Source organism: Triticum dicoccoides, chromosome 5B, assembly GCF_002162155.2.
Source record: "Triticum dicoccoides isolate Atlit2015 ecotype Zavitan chromosome 5B, WEW_v2.0, whole genome shotgun sequence".
In the NCBI taxonomy this organism is placed as follows: Eukaryota; Viridiplantae; Streptophyta; class Magnoliopsida; order Poales; family Poaceae; genus Triticum; species Triticum dicoccoides.
In genome coordinates, this window is record NC_041389.1 from 303,719,205 (window position 1) to 303,745,086 (window position 25,882).

General features: G+C 47.2%; 1 protein-coding gene across 1 annotated transcript; it reads right to left on the reverse strand.

The window, feature by feature from the left end:
* Positions 1–1,169: 1,169 nt before the first annotated feature.
* LOC119308579 (CAX-interacting protein 4-like) lies at positions 1,170–2,647 on the reverse strand. The gene has a single exon (XM_037584707.1). It carries the CDS (start codon positions 2,539–2,541, stop codon positions 1,432–1,434), a length of 1,110 nt encoding a protein of 369 aa, XP_037440604.1. The 5' UTR covers positions 2,542–2,647; the 3' UTR covers positions 1,170–1,431.
* Between the last annotated feature and the right edge of the window lie 23,235 nt (positions 2,648–25,882).

A 25,882-nucleotide genomic window follows, 5' to 3' on the forward strand; every position in this document is an offset into this window, starting at 1 on the left:
AGAGATTATATCTAAACAACTGAAGCAGCTGCACAGGCGCACTTCCCTTGAAGTATATCTTTTGTTCATCAAACAGTAAAGCAGCATTCTGATAACGGGTGCAGGTGTGTTTTCAGCGTTTTTGTAACACAGCTCTGTCATCCTTCTCCCAGAGAAGAAAACTACATGGAAAAGAAATAGTTGGGAATCTATGTACCATTATATATATAGTAATATTCAGCAATAATTTAACGGCAATCAACAGAACAAAGATAACAGATCTGTATTCGAGAGTTTTCATCTCGCCACATCCTATTATTCTTTCTTTCGAAGCTCACTCATTTAGAACATACAGTACTAGGGAAATTGTGTTTTCTTAGGCAAGTAGTGGAACCCTTAAGAGGTGCAAAAGAAGGCTTTGCTCTAGACTAGAATGTACCTCCCAAGTCCGTACTTCAAACGCTTAAACTGCAGGAAAGAGATCACTCCCCACCATGAGATTGGTGGAGTAACTTTCCATGGAAGTTAAACTTGCAGACTAAAGTCACTACCAAGGAAAAACACCTCAATAGACTTTAAACTAACGCATTAAATAGCAAAAGAGAATTCACAGTTTGATGTTGTTAGCCGTAACATATACCAAATCCTACAGAAGATCAAATTCTTGTCATGCAAGCGTGTTGTAACAGGTTCTCCAACTCACCCTAGTGTATGCACAAAGGCATGTAAGAGATGTATTCATCACCCAATGCTACATTGATTCAGAATTAGACATCAAAGAAATTGTTACAAATCGGTTAAATCAAAATCATAGTATAGATCATCATCGTCACCTCAAAACCAATTATATAGAGAGCTACCATGTCTGCAACAATAAATCAGCTGATATCAAATCAGACTTTTAGAAATGTTGGCCAAATATATGTGTCAGTACCGATTTTAGTACATGTCTACGGCACATGAATTTGCAGGAAAACTGAAATACAAGCATAGAAACATCTGAGTTCTGCATAAACCTGTATAAGTTATCCCACCCAATAGCCTTTTACCACCTGATTACTGAAGAGCTTTATATACAAGGCCAATCTTGATATAACTGCCTGCTTTACAGGCTCCATTACTGCAATATTATAGTTAGTGATATGCTAAAGCTACCTTGCAATACTACATAGAAATGACAAAAGCCTGAGTAATACTATTTGAAAGATTCTTATTAAATATGCACAAATTACTGATTTCAAGGCAGCGCTATTTATGCATATATGGATAGTTCAGCCACTGACAAACAGTAATACGCAAATATGTTACACATATTAAGAATCATGCTTAAAATGCAACAATCATTTGACAAGACAAATAACCAAGGACGATCACTGTTGCAAACATCGATAAGTGCAATTTACCACTTCAGCCAAACATCGATAAGTGCAATTTACCACTTCAGCCTCCTCTTTAGCCCCTCTTATGCTCCCTGCTCTTCTCTCCAGAGCGGCTTGCCCCCTGTGGACAATGTCGCTCATCCTCACCCAATCCATGGCTTTCTGACCTCTTGTGGCTCTTCTGCTTACTGGATGGCTTCCTTTCATGTGGGGATTCGCTGCCATCACTGTCACTACCAGATGCATCCCTCCGGTGATGACGCCTCTTGTGGTGGCGGTGATGCCTCCTCCCTTCCCCTCCAGATTCATCATCGTCTGATGAGTCATCCGTCTGGCGGTGCGTCCTCCGCCTCTTCCTATCTTTCCTACTCTTCCTGTGCCTCTTCCTGTCAGAGTCACTCTCGCTATCCTCATCTGAGGATCTGTGCTTCTTCCGCCTATTCTTCTTCTTGTCCTTAGTTCTCTCCTCCTCCGAATCATCCTCACTGTCACTCTTCCTGCTCCTCCTGTGCTTTGATCTTCCCCTGCTCTTGCTCTTATGGCGGCTTGTCTTCTTGTCCTGCTCCCCTGACCGCTTCCCTCCACGGCTCTTGGCACGCTCCCGTTCAGCAATTATCTTCTCCAGCTCGGGATCAATATCGGAATCAGAGGAATCGCTGTCAATCTCATCCTCATCTTCCTCGTCAGAACCCTCCTCGTCAGCGTCTCTGGCACCAGAGGCTTTCTTCGTGATCTCCTCGAACTTGGCCTTTGCATGCGCGGCGGACAGCATGCCAGCTTGGATGTCGTCGTCCATGGCAAGCTCCTTGACAGAAAGGAAGTTGCGGCACTGGAAGGTGAGATGGCCAACACGGCCGCACTTCTTGCAGGCGCCCCGGGTCTCGTCGGAGTTGGATCCGGTGACGCGGGCGAGCGCGAGGAGGCCCTGGAAGCTGGTGTAGGCGTTCTCCGAGGAGGCGCCGGGGTCAGAGGAGGGAGGCGCGGCGGCTTCGGCGGCGGCGTTGGCTGCGGCGGCTGCGGCGTTGGCGGAGACGGAGGAGGAGGGGGCCTGCTGCTTGTTGTTCTCGGGGGCGTAGGGGTCGTAGCCGATGGCGCTCTGCCAGATGCCGTGCGTCTGCAGCGCCGCGCTGCTGTGCACGCGGTTGTTCGCCGGCATGCGAACGCGCCCCGCCGTCGCCGGCATCTTCGGTCGCCGGGTTAGGGTTAGGGCTCTGTGGGTCGGTGGGGAATTGGGGGTTGAGATCGACGAATCGGGAGAGGAGGTGAGGGAGGAGTGTCTGGCTCGTCTACTACTCTCTGGACAGATCTATATGCGTCACGTGCTGATGGGCCGACGTGGAGTTATTAGGCCGAAATTCTTTTTGGGCTTCTATGTCCCGCTGCGCTTGTACCCGGTCGGGCCTAACGTGCGGCCATACCGCTCTTTGCGGTTAAACTCCGACCACGTTTAGGGCAAGAGATCAAAATTAATGATCGCTTAATCGAGCTTTTTCACCGTGAGGAGATTCTGTGGAGGCAACGAGCAAGAGTACAATGCTTACTTCATGGCGAATAAAACACATACTTTTTCATTTGCGAGCTAGTCGGAGGAGAAGGAAGAATTAGATTAGAGCTCTGCAACGACTAGATGGACAACTCACTGATAATATAATACAAATAAGATGAAGCCGATGATAACGACCTTCTACAAGGATCTGTATACCACCGAGGGGGTGACGGAGATGGAACAAGTCCTTGACACCGTCCCATGCAAAGTCACTCAAGAGATGAACACAGCCCTGAACGCTCCCTATAGCAGAGTAGAGGTGAAGGTTGCCTTACTCCAAATGTTCCCAACAAAGGCTCCAGGCCCCGACGGTTACCGAGCCCACTTTTTTCAGGGCCATTGGAATATATGTGAGGAGGAGATCACTAATGTGGTAATCAAGATCATGGAGGGTACAAAGTCGGACACATGCATTAACGAAACAATCTTGGTTTTGATACCTAAGGTAAAAAACTCTACTCGGTTGTCCCAATTCTGACCCATTAGTTTGTGTAATGTTCTTTACAAGATTGCATCGAAGGTGATATCTAACCGGTTGAAGTTGATACCTGATATAATCTCTGAAGAGCAATCCGCCTTTGTCCCAGGCAGGCTAATAACAGATAATATTATCACAACTTATGAATGTCTTCACTTCATGAAGAGAAACAGGGCAAAGAAGCACCAGTCATACGCATTGAAATTGGATATGGCGAAGGCCTATGACAGGATCGAATGGCCTTATCTCCAGGCCATTAAAACTATGTTTCAGCGAAAGGTGGGTGAACATAGTAATGTCACTGGTTACTACTGTGAAATTTTCAGTCATGTTCAATGGGAAGAAATTGGAAGAGTTTGAGCCATCACGAGGAATCAGACAAGGGGACCCAATATCTCCGTACTTGTTCTTGCTAGCAGCAGAGGGCCTGTCGTGCCTGCTAAAATCAAAGAGTGAGTCATCCAATCTTGGTGGTCTGCAAGTGGCACCATCGGCGCCACCGGTGAGCCATCTTCTATTTGCTGATGACAGCTTGCTGTTCTGTAAGGCAAACAGTAATGGAGATAATGAGGTGAATCTGGTACTGAACAGCTACTGCCAAGCTTCGGGTCAACGTATCAACTTCGCAAAATCTTCTATATATTTTAGCAAAGGGGTTCCTAAAAATGTTAAAATGGAGATCAAGAACATATTGAATGTCCCAAATGAAACATTGAATGTGAAGTATCTAGGAATGCCTTCAGATGTGGGAAACTCAAAAAATGGTTCATTTAAATATTTGAAGGATCGATTATGGAGCAGGGTGCAAGGTTGGATAGAAAACACAATGTCATCAGCAGGTAAAAAAGTCTTGGTGAAGACCGTCTCCCAGGCTGTCCCGGTTTTCTCGATGTCATGTTTCAAGCTTCCAAGAGGTTTATGTGAACACCTCAATATGCTCATCCAGAAGTTTTGGTGGGGCTACAAAGATGGCAAAAGAAAGCCCCACTGGGTTTCATAGAAAGCCATGACACAACCGAAAGGGATGAGAGGTTTAGTGTTTAAGGATTTTGAGCTTTTCAATCTCACCATGTTAGCCCGCCAAGCATGGCACATTCTGCAGAACCCGGAGGCACTTAGTGCTCGCATCCTAAAGAGCGTCTACTTCCCGAACTCCGCCATCCTTCAGGCTACTCTGGGAGTACATCCAAGCCAAATCTGGAGGGCAGTTATAGAAGGAAGGGATACACTAAAACAAGGCCTCATTCGCAGGATTGTTAAAGGAGAGACTACATCCATCTAGGAGGATATGTGGTTGCCTAGAGATGAGATGAGGCGGCCTTATGGATGCTTAGTAAACAACCCACCAACTATGGTTTCCGAGCTCATTGATCACAGAGTGTTAGAATTATTGTATAGGGATAGGAGAGGTGTTTAAACTTGTATCTATCTCTTCTTCTCTCTATCTCTTGTAACGACCTTTCCTGGTCGATCTTCCTGTTCTGGTCGATCTCCTCCTCTCTCTTGATCCTCTCTGTAACTTGTCAACCAAGGCTTTGCCTCAATATATACAACGCGACCCGAGACAAAGGGATCTACGCTTCCCAAACTACTTTACATGGTAACAGAGCCTCTTCCTCATCAGATCAAGAGAGATCGCATCTAGCTACCGTTCGCGACCGAGCCATGTCCACCACCTCCGCCTCCATGCATGTCACCTAGCACCATGGGCGCGATCACCACCACCTCCTCCGCATCCACCTTTGCTTCCTCATCCATAGCCACCAACACCTTCCTCGGATCGCCACCACAGGAGAAGCTGACGAGGGGGAACTTCCTCCTCTGGAAAGCCATCGTGCTTCCCCAGATCAAGGGTGCCCAGATGGAGCACCACCTTGACGCCACGAGCCCGCCGCAGCCGGCCACCCTCACCATCACCAAGGAGGGCAAAGAAGAACAAGTCGTCAACTTTGCCCGCACCCTCTGGTATGCGCAACAACAATAATTCCAAGGGTTCTTGATGGGTTCCTTTTCCCGTGAGAATCTGTCACAGGTGGCCACGCTCTAGACGCCGGCCGAGGTGTGGCGCGCCATCAACGACATGTTCATCGCCCAGAGCCAGGCGCAGGCGATCAACACCCGCATCGAGCTCACCAACCTTAAAAAAGGTAACTTGACCATGGCAAAGTACCTCGGCAAGATCAAAACCCTCACCGATGAAGTTGCTTGCACCGCCTCAGCTCTCTCCGACCCGGAGATCGTCTCCAAAATTCTTGCCGGCCTCGACATGGAATACAATCCAGTCGTCTCTGCGCTGGCGGCACGAGTGGAACCCATCATGGTTCCGGAGCTGCATAACCAGCTGCTCAGCTTTGACGCGCGCCTCACCCTCCTCCACGGCGGCGATCTTCGGCAATCTTCCGCATACTCCGCTTCCCGGGGACGCGGTCGTGGCTGTGGTCACCAGGGCACCAACCGTGGTGGCGGATGCGGCCGCGGTGCCTCCTCGGGCGATGGTGCCCGCTCTGGTTGCGGCTACGGCAACAACTACGACGGCAGCTACGGCAACAACCAAGGGGGTGGCGGCTTCAACTCCAACGCTGGCCACCGCAACCCCTCCTCGCGTTCCTGCCCTCGGTGTCAACTCTGCAAGAAGGCTGGCCATGAGGTCATCGATTGCTAGCATCGGGACGATGAAAACTTCGTTCCTGACTCCAAACTAGTTGCAGCTGCTATGCGCGAGCAAGGCGGGGACGGTGTCTGGTACGTTGAATCCGGTGCTACCGATCACGTCACTAATGAACTAGAGCAACTTGCCCTACGTGAGACGTATCACGGCAACAATCAGATCCACACAGCCAGTGGTAAAGGTATGGATATTTGTCACATTGGTCAAGTTTCACTTAATTCCCCTAGTCTTCAACGTGATCTTGTTCTTAAGGATGTTCTCCATGTTCCTCAAGCTGACAAAAATCTTGCCTCAATGTCTTGTTTAGCCACCGATAATGATGTTTTCTTTGAAACTCACCCTCGCTATTTTTTTCATTAAGGATCGGGCAATGAGGGCACCTCTCTATCACGGTAGATGCGTCGGCGGCCTCTACCCCATCTCCTCCGGAGCTCTTAGCAACAAGCATCATTGCGTCTACTCCGTCATCAAGCCCTCTTTCGAGCGGTGGCATCAAAGATTAGGACATCCCTCATCAGTCATAGTTAGGCAAGTAGTCAATAAAGACAAACTTCCTTTGTCACATAGTTCAAATAATGAGTCTGTTTGCGAAGCATGTCAATGTGCCAACAACCATCAGCTTCCCTATCCTAAGTCTACTAGTGTGTCTCATGCCCCATTACAATTGATCTTCAGTGATGTATGGGGTCATGTTCGAGATTCTTTTGGTCGAAAAAATATATTATGTTAGCTTCATTGATGATTACAGCAAGTTCACATGGATTTATTTGCTTAAGTATAAATCTGAAGTCTTTTCCATCTTCCAAGAGTTTCAGAATCTAGTTGAGCACCACTTTGATAGGAAAATTATTTCAGTCCAAAGTGACTGGGGAGGGGAGTATGAAACTCAACTCCTTTTTCCGTAGCATCGGGATCACTCATTATATGTCTTGCCCTCATGCTCATCAGCAAAACGGTTCTGCTGAACGCAAACACCGTCATATCATTGAAGTTGGTCTCTCCCTTTTAGCTCATGCATCTATGCCTCTCAAGTATTGGGATGAGGCTTTCATCACAGCTACATATCTTATCAACCGTCTTCCCAGCAAGGTCATTGGTAATTCAACTCCTTTAGAACGGTTGTATCATCAAAAGCCAGACTACAGCTCTCTAAAAAAAATTGGGTGTGCATGTTACCCCAACCTACGTCCATACAATCGTCACAAACTAGAGTTTCGCTCCACACAATGTGTGTTTATTGGGTATAGTAACCTTCATAAAGGGTATAAATGTCTTCACCCATCTACTGGACGCATCTATATCTCCCGTGATGTTATCTTTGATGAAACATTATTCCCCTTTTCCCTCCTTCATCCAAATGTTGGCGCCTTGCTTCGTGCAGAAATTGCACTCCTACCAGACTATTCTATACATCCTGATCACGGGGGTGAATTAAATGATCATGATCATGTGCAAAAATCCACAGAAAAATGTGTCTCTAATGGGTCTTGTATAGATTCTACTCGTCATTTTATGTGTACAGAGGACAAAGCAGGCGCAGTATTCGAGGATGATCCGGCTGTCAGCGCGCGATCTCAGGCAGATCCACGGCAGCATGTAGAACAGGGCGGCACGCGATCCTGTGCAGATTCGCCCCTGGCAGGCGACAACGACAGCGGCCCAGGCGCGGGTCCAGGGGCGGACCCGGGCGCGCCACGCCAAGCCGACCAGGTGGGTCACACGGGTCCAGGCGCGGGCCCTAGCGCGGGTCCACGCGAGTCACGCCAAGCCGACCGGGTCGGCCACAGCGGACCAGGTGCGGGCGTGGGTCCTGGCGCGAATCCCGGCGCGCCTCGCCAATCCTCGCATGCGCAGTCTGAGACGGCTGTCAAGCACGGCGCGGGGGGAGGGGGGGAGCGATTCCCCGTCTGCCACGTCGTCTGGGGACCCGCTGGTCGATCCGATGCGCCGCCAGAACGAGGAGCTGCGTGCATCTTCCTCGGATCAGGAGCCCCACCATGCTGGATCTTCTGTGGACAACGCCGAAGCTGCCGGATCTCCTATGCTGCAGTCCACAGCAACCGGTTTTGTGGCTCCTTCACCTCCTCGTCAACACACCAGGTCTCGATCAGGTATTGTCAAGGAAAAATAATATAGTGATGGTACAATAAAGTATAATCCGACGAAGCGTGCTTTCCTTGCCACTACTGGTGAACCTATTAACTTGCATGATGCACTTGCTAGCAAGGATTGGAAGGAAGCCATGGATAATGAGTACAATGCACTAAACCTGGGCAAACGTCGGGCCGGGCTTGTAAAAGCCCGGCCTTCATTTCTCAAGCCCGAGCCCGGCCCGAAGCCCAAAATACTCCCTGATTTGAAGCCCGAGCCCGGCCCGAACTCAAGCCCGAAGCCCGAAAGCCCGGCCCGAACGCTGTTTTTTAGTACGTGTATGTGCAAGCCCGGCCCGAAGCCCGAAAGCCCGGCCCGAAAAATAAAGAAAGAGAAGCCCGAGCCCGGCCTGAACTACCTTTCGGGCCGGGCTCGGGCCGGGTCGTCGGGCCGGGCTGCCCATGCCCGGGTTTACAATGCACTCATAAAAAATCAGACCTGGCATCTAGTACCACCGCAACGTGGTGCTAACATAATTGATTGTAAGTGGGTATACAAGATAAAAAGGAAATCTGATGGTAGTATAGACAGGTACAAGGCAAGGTTGGTTGCAAAAGGTTTTAAGCAAAGGTTTGGAATTGATTGTGATGATACCTTTAGTCCTGTGGTTAAAGCAACTACCATTCGCCTTGTTTTGTCCATTGCCATTTCTAGAGGATGGAGCTTACGACAGCTAGATGTTCAGAACGCGTTTCTTCATGGTGTTCTTGAGGAAGAAGTGTTCATGTGGCAACCACCAGGTTATGGAAGTCATAGCACACCACATTATGTATGTAAGTTGGATAAAGCATTGTATGGACTTAAGCAGGCTCCAAGAGCATGGTATTCTAGGCTGAGCATGTAGTTACAACATCTTGGGTTCACACCATCCAAAGCAGATACATCCTTGTTCTTTTATAGCAAAGGCAATATCACTGTTTTTGTGCTTGTTTATGTTGATGATGTAATTGTTGCTAGTTCAAGTCAAGAGGCCACAACTTGTTTGCTTAAGGATTTAAAACTTGAATTTGCTCTCAAGGATCTAGGTGATCTTCACTATTTTCTTGGCATAGAAGTAAAGCAAGTCAGAGATGGCATACTTCTCTCACAAGAAAAATATACAACTGATGTCCTAAAGAGGGTGGGATTGGAGAATTGCAAACCTGTCAGCACGCCAATTTCCACCTCAGAAAAACTTACAGTTGATAGTGGAGAAGCTCTTGGTCTAGAAGATGCAACAAATTATAGAAGTGTTGTTGGTGCTTTGCAATATTTAACACTCACACGTCCAAATATTTCTTATTCAGTGAACAAGGTATGTCAATATTTGCATGCTCCTAGAACTACTCATTGGACAGCAGTTAAGAGAATCCTAAGGTATCTTTAGTATTCTCAAGGACTTGGACTTCAAATTGTCAAGTCCTCTTCCTTGCTTGTTACTGCATATTCTGATGCAGACTGGGCAGGGTGTGCTGATGACAGAGGATCCACTGGTGGTTTTGCTGTGTTTTGGGGATCTAATCTTGTGTCATGGAGTGCAAGGAAGCAAGCTACTGTCTCAAGATCAAGTACAGAGGCTGAATATAAGTCATTAGAAAATGCCACAACTGAAGTAATGTGGATACAAACATTACTCTATGAGCTTGGAATTAAAGCTTCGAAGGCTGCACGGTTATGGTGTGACAATATTGGTGCGACTTATCTTTCAGAAAATCCTGTCTTCCATGCACGAACAAAACATATTGAGGTGGACTTTCATTTTGTCAGAGAGAGAGTAGCTCGAAAGCTACTTGAGATACGGTTCATTCCTACAGGGGATCAACTTGCAGATGAGTTTACTAAACCCTTGACAGAGAGAAGATTGGATGAGTTCAAATACAATCTCAACCTTAGCAAGTCTTGAGGTTTAGATTGAGGGGGGTGTTAGAATTATTGTATAGGGATAGGAGAGGTGTTTAAACTTGTATCTATCTCTTCTTCTCTCTATCTCTTGTAACGACCTTTCCTGGTCGATCTTCCTGTTCTGGTCGATCTCCTCCTCTCTCTCGATCCTCTTTGTAACTTGTCAACCAAGGCTTTGCCTCAATATATACAACACGGCCCGAGACAAAGGGTTCTACGCTTCCCAAACTACTTTACAACGAGTGCTACCTGGGATGCACAACGGACCAGGCAAGTTTTCTTGCCCATGGACGTGCAAACCATCATGGGGATTCCTCTCCGCTGTAACGCCCCGAGACCGATGTGCCAGGTGTCGTTCAGTTATTCGTTGTTGTTGTCTTGTCATTGGCTTGCGTGTTGCATTTCATCATGTCATTATGTGCATTGCATCATCATGTTTTCAAAACTTGCATCCGTCCCGGTCTCCTCGTTCCGTCCGTTGTCCGTTCTGAGCCCAGACACACTTGCACGCGCCCGCGGCATGTCCGAAATATTATTTTATAAGTGGCCGGAAAATGTTCTCGGATTGGGTTGAAATTTGGTGTGTGGTCTTATTATAGTGTAGACAGACCGCCTGTCCAGTTTCATCGCAATCGGAGTTCGTTTGACGCCCCAACGGATAAATATAGCGGCAATAGTAGCCGGTCAAAATGTCAGACGTTTTCGGTCTCCGGAAATAGTCGCCGGGCCTCCCTATCTTCTCTTCTCTCAGCTCGAGACCGTCTACACAGTCACTACTCACCACCATGCCCTACCTAACCTCTCTCGTCAGCCCGCGACCCTCCTCGCGCGCGCCCGAAAGTTGTCCCGGACCCGAACCGAGCTGTCGCCACCGTTGTATCCGAATCATCCCCAAACATCTACAAAACGTCACCGTTTTCTTATTTGGGCTCCCTAGCCTATTCTTCCCGAACCGTCTGATTTCGATCGGGACGAAATAGCCCCTAACAAAAATCCAGCGCTCTATATATAGACCAATCCCCTAGGCAGCAACCCTAAATTCTAGCCCTCTTGTCCCATCGCGCCGCCACCTACCTTTCTTCCTCGGGTTCTTCCCTGATCCAGATCCACCTCGTTTCCTGCAGCCTCCTCCCTCCTCGTATCAGCCGCCGCCACCCATCAAATCCGTGCATCCACAGCGCCACCCACCTCCCTTGTTTTCTTCACTGGACCAATCCCGCAGCCTCCTCCCGATTCACCAATCAGCCACCACCATAATCTCAAATCCATCGATCCACCGCAGCCGTGCCCCTTCCTCTGCTCGCTCGTTCCCGAGCACCTCGCCCCAACTTTCCCCGCCGCTGCCGTACTCCGGCCATGAAGCCTCGGCCTCCTCTGCTACCCGCGACGCCCAAGGGGCCGTCCTCGACTCTCCCCATGCGAGCACAGCGCCCGTTTGCGCTTGGGCCAAGGACCCCGACGGCCACCCCATCAGCCCCGTCACCGGCGTCCAAACCACCAGAGCGCGGCCACCCTTCCGCCGCCGTCGAGCGCCACCTCAGCAGCAGCTCCAGGCCGGCACCCTCACCCCGCGCCCTTGTCTCTTCTCCCTTCCTTCGCTTTCTCTCCCTCCCTCTCATCTCCCTGCTTCCTCTCTTTCGCAGGGAACACAGGAGCCCCGCCAGGAATCTCCAGGTCCGTGGCCGCCGGTTTGCCTCCGCCCCATGCCCGCAGAACCTCACCGCCGGTCAGATCGGTCCCTCCTTCGCGCCCGGTTCCACGTCCTCCGTCCTTCGCCACCGCGCCGGAGATCCCCGATGCCGCTGCTCTGCTTCTGCTCCCTGTCGAGCAGAGGACAACGCCCTGCTTCCGCTGCATCGAGCGCGTTGACCGCATCCCCTCCCTCGGTCGATCCAGCCGGCCCAAGCTAGATCCGGCCTCGCCTCGTTCATCATCGCGCGGCCCAACTCCCTCCAGGCCCAGCGCGCCCTCCTGCCTCGCCTCCCCTCCGAATCGGCCCAAGGCCAGGGTGAGCAGCCCCCTCCAGATCCCTCTCCTGTGCACTGCTGGCCCAGCATATTTCGGCCCGATTTGTTTTTTTTACAGATCTGTAATTTTAGCCTTTATCCAGTGAATTAACTATTTTACAAAAAAGTCCTTCAACTTCATGCATTTAATAACTCACAAACTATGCATCATATGTAAATAATTTAAACATGAAAAATGCTTAGTTTTTCATCTAGATTAATAATATGCCATTTTCATCCCATGCTAAAATGCTTAAAATGCTGTTTGTTTAATTTTGCTCAAATGCCATGTTAAAATGCTTTATTTCATAACTAAATAACCGTAGCTCCGATTTAAATAAACTTTATATGTAAATGGGGTAGAATTTTGCCTAGCTTAACATGGTGTACTTACTTTGCATGTTTAACAACTCTAAAATTGTGTTTAGGGCAGAACAGTACCTAATCCATAAATATGATATGGGGATTCTCCGGAATTGTTGTTTGTTGCTTCCGGCCTCATTTAACCTTGACTAGATATGTAGTTTTCATTTGCTTCACCCTCTTGCCATGCTTAACAACATTTAATATTGTTGGGTACATAAACGGGATCTAACTAAATAACTTATCGTGGTGTTTCGTCAATATGCAGTTGCATATTGAGCTCCATTTAATTGTAGGATTGTTTGTGCACTTTGCCATGCCATGCCTCATTAAACCGGACATGCATCATACTTGATTGTGCATCATGCCATGTTGATGTGCTGGTTGTTTACTATGTTGTTTGTTCCTTTCCGGATTGCTTCTCACGTTAGCTTCGGTTTCGTTCCGGAGTTGTGAGGATTCGTTCGTCTATGACCGTTTGTCTTCTTCTTGGACTCGTTCTTCTTCCTTGCGGGATTTCAGGCAAGATGATCATACCCTCGAAATCACTACTATCTTTGCTATGCTAGTTTGCTCGCTCTTGCTATGCCAATGCTACGATGCCTACCATTTGCTTGTCAGCCTCCCAAATTGCCATGTCAAACCTCTAACCCACCATGTCCTAGCAAACCGTTGATTGGCTATGTTACCGCTTTGCTCAGCCCCTCTTATAGCATTGTTAGTTGCAGGTGAAGTTTGAAGTTTGTTCCTTGTTGGAACATGGAGATGTTGTTCCTTGTTGGAACATGATTACTTGTTGGGATATCACAATATATCTTATTTAATTAATGCATCTATATACTTGGTAAAGGGTGGAAGGCTCGGCCTTATGCCTGGTGTTTTGTTCCACTCTTGCCGCCCTAGTTTCCGTCATATCGGTGTTATGTTCCCGGATTTTGCGTCCCTTACGCGGTTGGGCTATAATGGGAACCCCTTGACAGTTCGCCTTAAGTAAAGCTTCTCCAGCAATGCCCAACATTGGTTTTACCATTTGCCACCTAGCCTTTTTCCCTTGGGAGTCGCGCATCCCGAGGGTCATCTTTTTCTTAACCCCCCCGGGCCAGTGCTTGTCTAAGTGTTGGTCCGAACTAGAGTCCTGTGCAGCGCCCCCTCGGGGCAACTCGAGGTTTGGTTTTAGTTGTACGGAGCGCTCATCTGAGTGTGCCCTGAGAAAGAGATATGTGCAGCTCCTATCGGGATTTGTCGGCACATTCGGGCGGTGTTGCTGGTTTAGTTTTACCCTGTCGAAATGTCTTGTTGTACCGGGATACCGAGTCTGATCGGAGTGTCTCGGGTGGAGGTCTATTCCTTCGTTGACCGTGAGAGCTTGTCATGGGCTAAGTTGGGACACCCCTGCAGGGTATTATCTTTCGAAAGCCGTGCCCGCGGTTATGGGCAGATGGGAATTTGTTAACGTCCGGTTGTAGAAAACCCGAAGTTGACCTTAATTAAAATACATCAACCGCGTGTGTAACCGTGATGGTCTCTTTCCGGCGGAGTCCGGGAAGTGAACACGGTGTTGGAGTTATGCTTGACGTAGGTAGTCCAGGATCACTTCTTAATCATACCTTTATCGACCGTGCTTTGCCTTCTCTTCTCGCTCTCATTTGCGTATGTTAGCCACCATATATGCTAGTCGCTTGCTGCAGCTCCACCTCATACCTTTACCTTACCCATAAGCTTACATAGTCTTGATCTCGCGGGTGCGAGATTGCTGAGTCCCCGTGGCTCACAGATACTTTCAAAACCAGTTTGCAGGTGCCTATATTACCGAGCAGGAGACGCAACCAAGCTCAAGGAGGAGCTCGATGAAGATCTTTCCCTTTGTGTTGTTTCGTTTTAGTTGATCAGTAGTGGAGCCCAGTTGGGGTCGATCGGGGACCTTTGTCGCATTTGGGGTTCTTCTTTTATTTTGGTTCCGTAGTCGGGCCTTGTTTGTATCTGATTGATGTAATGCTTTATTCATGTAATTGTGTGAAGTGGCGATTGTAAGCCAACTATATATCTCTTTCCTTATTATATTACATGGGTTGTGTGAAGATTACCTCACTTGCGACATATGCCTTCAATGCGATTATGCCTCTAAGTCGTGTCTCGACACGTGGGAGATATAGTCGCATCGAGGGCGTTACAAGTTGGTATCAGAGCCTTCCCCGACCTTAGGAGCCCCCACTGATTGATCGTTTTTAGCGGCCGAGTTGTGTCTAGAAAAATGTTTTGAGTCCTTTAGGAATTATATATCGGAGAGTTTAGGAATTCTTTTTACTCCCCAGTCCCTTCGTCGCTCTGGTGAGGCATCATGACGTAGAGTTTTGACTCTTCTCTTCTCAAATTTCATTAAATTTTTTAGGATCACGCGGGTATCTTGGAATCGTTCCGATGGTTTTATGATGAGAGCATTGTCTTGGTGCCTCCTGTCAGGGGTTTAGTGGAAGTGTCCCGAGGAGTTGAGCTCTGAGGTGTTGTCATCATAATTTTATCGTTGCAGTTCTGGAATACCTGAGTTTAGTACGCCGACATCGAAAATCTCTTTTATGCAGTTCGTTGGTGAGATAACCCCGATAACCCAGTACTGAGGTGAGTACGGGAGTATTGCCATAACTTGTATAACGGATGCTTTTCGAAGGTTGAGGTAGATGATTTCCGAAGGTTTCTTGGTTATGTGTTGAAGGATGGATACAGCTGGATGTAGGATTTGTTAGTTTGGGTGAGATATTATGCTTCCCCTGTATCCCCAAAACCTGATTGCATAACCGGAAAATTTCGGAGGTTTCATAGGTGGGTATTCAAGTAGCTCTTAGGATATCTTTCCGATAGATGTATGATTTGAAATTGGGGTTCGACGTCTAGTGGTCCGCCTATTCACGGTTGGTTTTACAGTGGTCTCGTTGTGTCTTAAAGAACCCTTGGCTATGCTGGTTCGGGGACACTTCGTATGTCATGTGCACTGCCTTGTACATGATGGTGTTGTACGATCGAGCCCGTGTAGGCCCCACCATGAAAACTTCGGACGAAATCTCTATCATATGTTTGTTCCGGCTTATTCTGCAAGCCAGTCCTTTGTTTTTGTTTTGAGTTGTGGTATTCGAGTTGCTTCAATGTCAAGTGTTGATTCCATACCTTTCCGAAATGGTGTTCTCATACTCCGATGTGAATACCAATCCTTCTCGACAATCGAGATTGTCATGTCAATCCTTTTCAACCAGCGTCTTTCTCTTCAAGTGGATCCGATCATTTCAACATTCGCAAGATCACCTCTCAGTTTTCTCAACGGTGTTTGTTTCATCCGTCCCAAGTTGTTTTTGTTTTCCCGCCCTCCCACCCCTTTTTGTTCAAGGACTCAGATATCTTAATCATGTATCCTTTTATTGATGGGATGTCTCTCCATTCTTTTCCGTCAATGTTCTTATCCGGTGATTCTCAAGAAGATACTAACGGAGCTCCAAGTTCATCACTCTTCATTCTCGTTTTCTTCTCCGGTGGATTTACCTCAAGCTTTCGGTGTTGATCATATCCTTATCCTCGTTCAAATGCTATCCCATGCCGGTGCCTCTCATAATTGTTCATCTCTCTCTATTCTTATTCGGAGTGCTCAAGATATCTCAGAAGATTCGTGTTTCCATTCTTAATCCGTTCAAGCTATTTGGAGATTATTATATCATTCAAGTCATTTAATTCTACCGGTGCAATATCTATTTCAATCAATCGTTCAACGGTGTATCCTTTTAGTGGGCCCTAACCCACAGGTCTTTTCCCAGGATCTTACCTGACTCTTCTATTTTCCCAGAGCTATCCTAAATTCTTCTCTAAGTTTGACGTAAGAATGATTATCATCTGTCAAATGTATTTCTCCAAGATCTTTCAAATTCTTTTCATCGTTACCTCAACCTCTGCGCTTTTGATTCTTCCAGAGTGCCTAAATAATTATTGGTAGTGTTTCTCGTCGTCATTCTCATCATTTGAAGACCGAAGAAGAGTTTCTCTTTAATCTTGCTCTATTCTCTTCAATATTCATGGTGCTAGCTTGTTGCCATCCTCTCATAATTGTTTTCGATTGTGAGAATCTTTTTCACCCATCAGGAGATATTCAAGAGTCTTCTCAGTTTGTCATCCGGAGTCCATCAATTCAGGTTTATTCATTCTCAGCTGTCAGTTATCATTCTCCTATCTTGCCGGTGCATCAATCGAATATCCTCTAATCAGTTCTTGATCTCTTCGTTCTCATGTATCTAAATACCCTAAAGTATCTTCATTCATTTTGCAATTCTTCCCGGTGACTTGTGCATTTGCTACGTTCAATTTCAATTCTTACGGTGGTTCGTTCAAGAGTTCTCTTTCTTTGTTATCATATCAATTCATTCGTTCTTTCCAAATCCTACCGGTGGTTCGTTGAAGACCTTCTCAAGTTTACGCCATATCTCTCTTAATCCTTTCTACAAGAATAAGTAGTATGCCAAATCCGTTGCTTGTCATCAATTTAAATTGGTGAAGGATACGCATAACATAATTCTTATTCTGGTTTCATCCAAGTGATTAATCCTTTCCTTCAGAGTTTGTTCAGGAGGAATAAATTCTTGGCTGCTTGTTGTTCATCTTTCTTTCGGAGTTCTAAGTTTTCTGCATTATCTCGTCGCGAAGCTCCATCTAAATCATCGCAAGGCTTCACCTTGTGTTTTCAACTTCTCTTTCTTTTTATCATCCTTTTATTACCGGAGTTCTTCATGGAGGCTCTACATGGTGGTTCGTCAAGGATTCTTTTCATTCTTCAATTGTTCTTCAAGATTTCTCTTGAAGTTAAGATCAGCCAAGCTATACTCAAAAATAAACATGGTGCTCAACACATGTTTTGTTTTGAGGAGTTCAAGCATTCTTCATCTTGCATTCCGAAGTGCAATTCTTTCGACCTTATCTTTTGAGGTGGTGTTAGGTCATTCTTAATAATTTCCCTTCGCGTTTCATGATTCACAAGTTTTCAAGAGTGACATATTTAAATCCATCTTTTTCTCTTTGTTCAAGAGATCTTTTCAACCGTCAATCTCTTCATTGGAGTTATCTTGGTATAGATTTCACCTAAAGCCTTCCCTAAGGAATGTTGCTATTTGGTGCTTATTAATGACCCAAGTTATCTCTTTTCCATCTTGATGGAACAAGTTTTCATCTCTTCGTTAATCTCAAGCAAGTAATTGTTCCGTTAGTGGCCGGTTGTCACCTCATAATGTTGAGATGTTTCCATAAGCCCACTACAAGCTTATTCGTTTCGTTGTTGGTTTTCCAACAACTCCGTTATAACCTTCTTGGAAGGGTGCTTGGCATTTTCTTCTCCATTCTTCTATTTCAATTATCTATCTTCTATTCTTTTGTTTCGGAGGCATTGTGATGTTGTGCTCTTCAATCATCATCTTGTTTTGTCAGGATCGTGTTCTTTTCATGCTTATCCATTTAACTGGAGTGTCCTGCCTTTTTCTTTCAAGTTCTTTTTCATCTTATCAAGTCTTGCATCTCTTTCCAACCGGAGTGCTGTCCGATTTTGATCTTCCTTGTTCCTTGTTTATCTCGTTTCAACCAGAGTGATTTCAATTCCTTATTGTCCATTGTACTCGTCATTCATAGCTTCGCAACCTTCAAGTCCTCGTAATGTTCCTTGTTCCTCTTTTCTAACGGATTGTTTGCAATCTCGTTCGTCTCTGTTGTACTCTTTCTTTTAAATTGCTCAACCTCTCAAGGTTCATGGTTTCACTCATTGGTCAAAGAAGCAACTTAGTTTTACCGCTTCTCTTTCCCTTTCGTTTTCCCTCCGGTGCCATTCTAGATCTCGGGACGAGATCCTCTCGTAGTGGTGGAGTGTTGTAACGCCCCGAGACCGATGTGCCAGGTGTCGTTCAGTTATTCGTTGTTGTTGTCTTGTCATTGGCTTGCGTGTTGCATTTCATCATGTCATCATGTGCATTACATCATCATGTTTTCAAAACTTGCATCCGTCCCGGTCTCCTCGTTCCGTCCGTTGTCCGTTCTGAGCCCAGACACACTTGCACGCGCCCGCGGCATGTCCGAAATATTATTTTATAAGTGGCCGGAAAATGTTCTCGGATTGGGTTGAAATTTGGTGTGTGGTCTTATTATAGTGTAGACAGACCGCCTGTCCAGTTTCGTCGCAATCGGAGTTCGTTTGACGCCCCAACGGATAAATATAGCGGCAATAGTAGCCGGTCAAAACGTCGGATGTTTTCGGTCTCCGGAAATAGTCGCCGGGCCTCCCTCTCTTCTCTTCTCTCAGCTCGAGACCGTCTACACAGTCACTACTCACCACCATGCCCTACCTAACCTCTCTCGTCAGCCCGCGACCCTCCTCGCGCGCGCCTGAAAGTTGTCCCGGACCCGAACCGAGCTGTCGCCACCGTTGTATCCGAATCATCCCCAAACATCTACAAAACGTCACCGTTTTCCTATTTGGGCTCCCTAGCCTATTCTTCCTGAACCGTCTGATTTCGATCGGGACGAAATAGCCCCTAACAAAAATCCAGCGCTCTATATATAGACCAATCCCCTAGGCAGCAACCCTAAATTCTAGCCCTCTTGTCCCATCGCGCCGCCACCTACCTTTCTTCCTCGGGTTCTTCCCTGATCCAGATCCACCTCGTTTCCTGCAGCCTCCTCCCTCCTCGTATCAGCCGCCACCACCCATCAAATCCGTGCATCCACAGCGCCACCCACCTCCCTCGTTTTCTTCACTGGACCAATCCCGCAGCCTCCTCCCGATTCACCAATCAGCCACCACCATAATCTCAAATCCATCGATCCACCGCAGCCGTGCCCCTTCCTCTGCTCGCTCGTTCCCGAGCACCTCGCCCCGACTTTCCCCGCCGCTGCCGTACTCCGGCCATGAAGCCTCGGCCTCCTCTGCTACCCGCGACGCCCAAGGGGCCGTCCTCGACTCTCCCCGTGCGAGCACAGCGCCCGTTTGCGCTTGGGCCAAGGACCCCGACGGCCACCCCATCAGCCCCGTCACCGGCGTCCAAACCACCAGAGCGCGGCCACCCTTCCGCCGCCGTCGAGCGCCACCTCAGCAGCAGCTCCAGGCCGGCACCCTCACCCCGCGCCCTTGTCTCTTCTCCCTTCCTTCGCTTTCTCTCCCTCCCTCTCATCTCCCTGCTTCCTCTCTTTCGCAGGGAACACAGGAGCCCCGCCAGGAATCTCCAGGTCCGTGGCCGCCGGTTTGCCTCCGCCCCATGCCCGCAGAACCTCACCGCCGGTCAGATCGGTCCCTCCTTCGCGCCCGGTTCCACGTCCTCCGTCCTTCGCCACCGCGCCGGAGATCCCCGATGCCGCTGCTCTGCTTCTGCTCCCTGTCGAGCAGAGGACAGCGCCCTGCTTCCACTGCATCGAGCGCGTTGACCGCATCCCCTCCCTCGGTCGATCCAGCCGGCCCAAGCTAGATCCGGCCTCGCCTCGTTCCTCATCGCGCGGCCCAACTCCCTCCAGGCCCAGCGCGCCCTCCTGCCTCGCCTCCCCTCCGAACCGGCCCAAGGCCAGGGTGAGCAGCCCCCTCCAGATCCCTCTCCTGTGCACTGCTGGCCCAGCATATTTCGGCCCGATTTGTTTCTTTTACAGATCTGTAATTTTAGCCTTTATCCAGTGAATTAACTGTTTTACAAAAAAGTCCTTCAACTTCATGCATTTAATAACTCACAAACTATGCATCATATGTAAATAATTTAAACATGAAAAATGCTTAGTTTTTCATCTAGATTAATAATATGCCATTTTCATCCCATGCTAAAATGCTTAAAATGCTGTTTGTTTAATTTTGCTCAAATGCCATGTTAAAATGCTTTATTTCATAACTAAATAACCGTAGCTCCAATTTAAATAAACTTTATATGTAAATGGGGTAGAATTTTGCCTAGCTTAACATGGTGTACTTACTTTGCATGTTTAACAACTCTAAAATTGTGTTTAGGGCAGAACAGTACCTAATCCATAAATATGATATGGGGATTCTCCGGAATTGTTGTTTGTTGCTTCCGGCCTCATTTAACCTTGACTAGATAGGTAGTTTTCATTTGCTTCACCCTCTTGCCATGCTTAACAACATTTAATATTGTTGGGTACATAAACGGGATCTAACTAAATAACTTATCGTGGTGTTTCGTCAATATGCAGTTGCATATTGAGCTCCATTTAATTGTAGGATTGTTTGTGCACTTTGCCATGCCATGCCTCATTAAACCGGACATGCATCATACTTGATTGTGCATCATGCCATGTTGATGTGCTGGTTGTTTACTATGTTGTTTGTTCCTTTCCGGGTTGCTTCTCACGTTAGCTTCGATTTCGTTCCGGAGTTGTGAGGATTCGTTCGTCTACGACCGTTTGTCTTCTTCTTGGACTCGTTCTTCTTCCTTGCGGGATTTCAGGCAAGATGATCATACCCTCGAAACCACTACTATCTTTGCTATGCTAGTTTGCTCGCTCTTGCTATGCCAATGCTACGATGCCTACCATTTGCTTGTCAGCCTCCCAAATTGCCATGTCAAACCTCTAACCCACCATGTCCTAGCAAACCGTTGATTGGCTATGTTACCGCTTTGCTCAGCCCCTCTTATAGCATTGTTAGTTGCAGGTGAAGTTTGAAGTTTGTTCCTTGTTGGAACATGGAGATGTTGTTCCTTGTTGGAACATGATTACTTGTTGGGATATCACAATATATCTTATTTAATTAATGCATCTATATACTTGGTAAAGGGTGGAAGGCTCGGCCTTATGCCTGGTGTTTTGTTCCACTCTTGCCGCCCTAGTTTCCGTCATATCGGTGTTATGTTCCCGGATTTTGCGTCCCTTACGCGGTTGGGCTATAATGGGAACCCCTTGACAGTTCGCCTTAAGTAAAGCTTCTCCAGCAATGCCCAACATTGGTTTTACCATTTGCCACCTAGCCTTTTTCCCTTGGGAGTCGCGCATCCCGAGGGTCATCTTTTTCTTAACCCCCCCCCGGGCCAGTGCTTGTCTAAGTGTTGGTCCGAACTAGAGTCCTGTGCAGCGCCCCCTCGGGGCAACTCGAGGTTTGGTTTTAGTTGTACGGAGCGCTCATCTGAGTGTGCCCTGAGAAAGAGATATGTGCAGCTCCTATCAGGATTTGTCGGCACATTCGGGCAGTGTTGCTGGTTTAGTTTTACCCTGTCGAAATGTCTTGTTGTACCGGGATACCGAGTCTGATCGGAGTGTCTCGGGTGGAGGTCTATTCCTTCGTTGACCGTGAGAGCTTGTCATGGGCTAAGTTGGGACACCCCTGCAGGGTATTATCTTTTGAAAGCCGTGCCCGCGGTTATGGGCAGATGGAAATTTGTTAACGTTCGGTTGTAGAAAACCCGAAGTTGACCTTAATTAAAATACATCAACCGCGTGTGTAACCGTGATGGTCTCTTTCCGGCGGAGTCCGGGAAGTGAACACGGTGTTGGAGTTATGCTTGACGTAGGTAGTCCAGGATCACTTCTTGATCATACCTTTATCGACCGTGCTTTGCCTTCTCTTCTCGCTCTCATTTGCGTATGTTAGCCACCATATATGCTAGTCGCTTGCTGCAGCTCCACCTCATACCTTTACCTTACCCATAAGCTTACATAGTCTTGATCTCGCGGGTGCGAGATTGCTGAGTCCCCGTGGCTCACAGATACTTTCAAAACCAGTTTGCAGGTGCCTATATTACCGAGCAGGAGACGCAACCAAGCTCAAGGAGGAGCTCGATGAAGATCTTGCCCTTTGTGTTGTTTCGTTTTAGTTGATCAGTAGTGGAGCCCAGTTGGGGTCGATCGGGGACCTTTGTCGCATTTGGGGTTCTTCTTTTATTTTGGTTCCGTAGTCGGGCCTTGTTTGTATCTGATTGATGTAATGCTTTATTCATGTAATTGTGTGAAGTGGCGATTGTAAGCCAACTATATATCTCTTTCCTTATTATATTACATGGGTTGTGTGAAGATTACCTCACTTGCGACATATGCCTTCAATGCGATTATGCCTCTAAGTCGTGCCTCGACACGTGGGAGATATAGTCGCATCGAGGGCGTTACATCCGCACACACAATGTTAGCGATTTCTGGAGTTGGAACTTCGAAAGGAATGGAATCTTCACGGTCAAGTCGGCTTATCGTATGCTTGTAGCTATTCGTCAGCGTCGAGAGGCGTGGCTGGAGAGCCGAACCACCGACAGGGACAGGAGACAAGACATGATGGAAGAATCTATGGAAGATTAAAGTTCCCGGGAAGGTGAGAATGTTTCATTGGAGGCTATCAAGACAATCACTGCCAGCTAAAGATGTTCGAGCACACGGACATATGGCTGACAACCCCCTTTGTAGAATGTGCGGTGCTCCAGCTTCGTGGAAACACTCCCTAATCAATTCCACAACTTCAAGGTGCACCTGGGCACTGGTCAATGACGATCTAGCCAATGAATTGGTGAATACCAATGAGACCAAGGCCAAATAGTGGTTGTTCACACTCATAGATTTGTTATCGCATGAGCAGTTTGTAATGGTGGCGGTCATGCTCTGGGCCATTTGGGCAGCTAGACGCAAAGCCATTCATGAGCATATCTTCCAAACCCCTCGAGCTACTCATCTGTTTGTAAGAAACTTCATACAGGAGCTCACTGTCCTGTCCGATAATAGATCCACCAACAAGATAGGAGGGGCTGTAGGGGGCCACACCTCTCGCTAGAAGGCCCCGCCGATGGGTTACACGAAAATTCATGTTGATGATGGAGTCAGAGCGGGAAGGGGAGGCTCGGCAATGGCCGTTTGCCGAGATCACAATGGTACCTATCTTGGAAGCTCCGCGTTGGTAATAGTCGGTCTGAATGATCCATTGATCTTGGAAACTATTGCATGTAGAGAGGATCTTGCCCTAGCGGAAGACCTAAATCTACATAATGTGTTGATTGCTTCTGACTCCAAACAGGCTATACTAGACATCGACAATAGTTAGGGAGATATTAACCCGGCCAAGTCATTTTCTTTGTAGATTTACTTTTGAAGGTCGTGCAGCCAATATGGAAGCACACAGTTTAGCTCGATTTTCCCTTGGTAGAGGGCCGGGGCGACACACTTGGTTAGGCCAACACCACAACCCCAATTGTATCCCACTCTATGTGGAGTTTGATGAATAAAGTTGATTTACCCCCTAAAAAAGGAATGCTTAGACTCACCCCTCCTTTAGCCTCGTTCTTTTTTCCCTTTTTCTTTTGTGCAAATAAAGCACTTCCATTACTTAAACAGGTTCATTACAATCCTGCTGACACAACAAGTTAAGTTAGTAGACATCTTATTCTAGTAGACATGTGAGGCTACATCAGCTAGATGATCTTGTGATCAACCCCTTGTAGAGACAAACCATAGTTAAGAAAAGATCCCAGGCTTTAGTAATGCCTTCTCTTTGGAAAGTCACCTTCTCAGCTTGAGCTCAAATGAGCACGGTTGAACAGTAAAATCGAAAAAAGTTCAAAAAATATTTTTTTCTGACAAATGTTATAAGAGCTTGAAAAATTTCATCATGGAATCACATTCGTGGAAGTCGTGGCAAAAAAACAAAAAGAGTGGTCCAAAATGCTTTCGAAAGTAGCATTTTCAGATTATTGATTATTTTTCTTTGCCACATCTCCCAGAAATGTGATTCCATAATGAAATTTTGCAAACTCTTAAAACATTTGTAAAAAAATCAGATTTTTTATTAGTTTTATTTTACTGTTCACCCAAGCTGAGGCTGAGAAACTCCACTTCCCTTCGCTTTCCTCCTCCACAAGAAAACGTCACAGTCTTTCCTCCTCCTTTCATCAGCGGCGGCGCCGGTCTGCCTCATCTACGATGCGCTTTGGGCCATGGAGGTAAGGAGGACCTTGGCCCTCCCGCAACGGGAGGGACTTTGTTCTCACTCTTATTAGGTTTTGCATCTTGGTTGGGGTTGTGTGGCAGCGGCGATGTCCCTTGGTAGGAATAATGTCTCTCACGTGCTATCCCTCTCCCGATGGTGGGGCGTGTTGAGGTGTGTCTCGGATCTCGCGAGACTCAATCGACGCTGGTCTTCGGTGGATCTATTTGGATCCGGTCTTCGTTTGGTTGTTTATAGGCTGATGCTTCCAATCTACTACTTTATTCATCAGCGATGGTTGCTTGATACGTCTCCAACGTATCTATAATTTTTGATTGTTCCATGCTATTATATTATTTGTTTTGGATATTTTATGTGCATTATTATGCTATTTTATATTATGTTTGGGACTAACCTATTAACGTACTGCCTCTGGGCCAAGATCACAGACGATGGCATGAAAGTTGTTTCCTTGGCGGCCTAGGGTCTGGTTTGCAGGCCTAAGCACAAAAGGGGGCTCGGGGTGCTCAATCTTAAAGTCCAAAACCAAGGTTTACTTCTAAAACAACTGCACAAATTCTATAACCACATGGATATATTATGGGTTTAGCTTGTTTGGGGCACGTACTATGAGGGCTTGGTGCCGCATGCGTCTGACTCATGCGGGTCATTTTGGTGGAAGGATAAATGAACCTGGCGCCAACTTACAGAGGTGTCACATCCGTAGATGTGGGGGATGGGCGCACAACTTTGTTCTAGAAAGATGACTGGCATGGAGATATTCTGTCTGATAGCCACCCTCGAATATTCTCCTTCTCTAAAGATGAAGATATCTTAGTTCAGAAGCTGCTGACTGCGCCTACGCTTGGCCAATCCACTTACCGCTCTCGGTTCAGGCTAGAGAAGAGCTTGAAGACTTCCAGAACACCCTGTCCACGTTGGAGCTGACGGAGGGGAATGATGTGTGGAAGCCTGTATGGGGATCGGATGGGTTTGCTTCCAACAAGTTTTACCTGCACTGTTTTCGAGACGGGGAGGCAGACAAAGCCTTTAAGTGGATAAAGATGACAAAATGCACCAATAAGTGGAAGGTGTTTGGTTGGCTGCTTCTTGCGGATAGATTAAACACCCGAGGGCTGCTCAAGAGGAAGAATATGAAGCTGAGGGATGACAGCTATGCCTGTATGTTATGTAGCCGTCCCCCGAGGAATCATTAGAGCACTTGTTCTTTCAATGTGAATTCAGCAGGTCGTGTTGGGGAAAGCTAGGGATCGTGTGGCCGGTGCATGGCAACAGGCTGCAGCTCCTGCATGCAGCGAAAGGTACGTGGACCGGGACAATGTTCATGGATATTTTCATCATAGCATCTTGGAGCATCTGGAAGGAACACAACAATAAGCATTTTCGAGGTATAGTGCCAACAGTGGAAGGATGGAGCCAAAGATTCAAGCTTGAATTTGGTATGATGAGACACAGAGTCAAAGAGGCCCTGGTGCCTTTTGTTGAGCAGGTTGCTGATCAGATCTAGTCGA

Bases quoted from the DNA above. Each gene is read 5' to 3' on its own strand.
- LOC119308579 (XM_037584707.1), bottom strand. From the start codon at position 2,541: ATGCCGGCGACGGCGGGGCGCGTTCGCATGCCGGCGAACAACCGCGTG.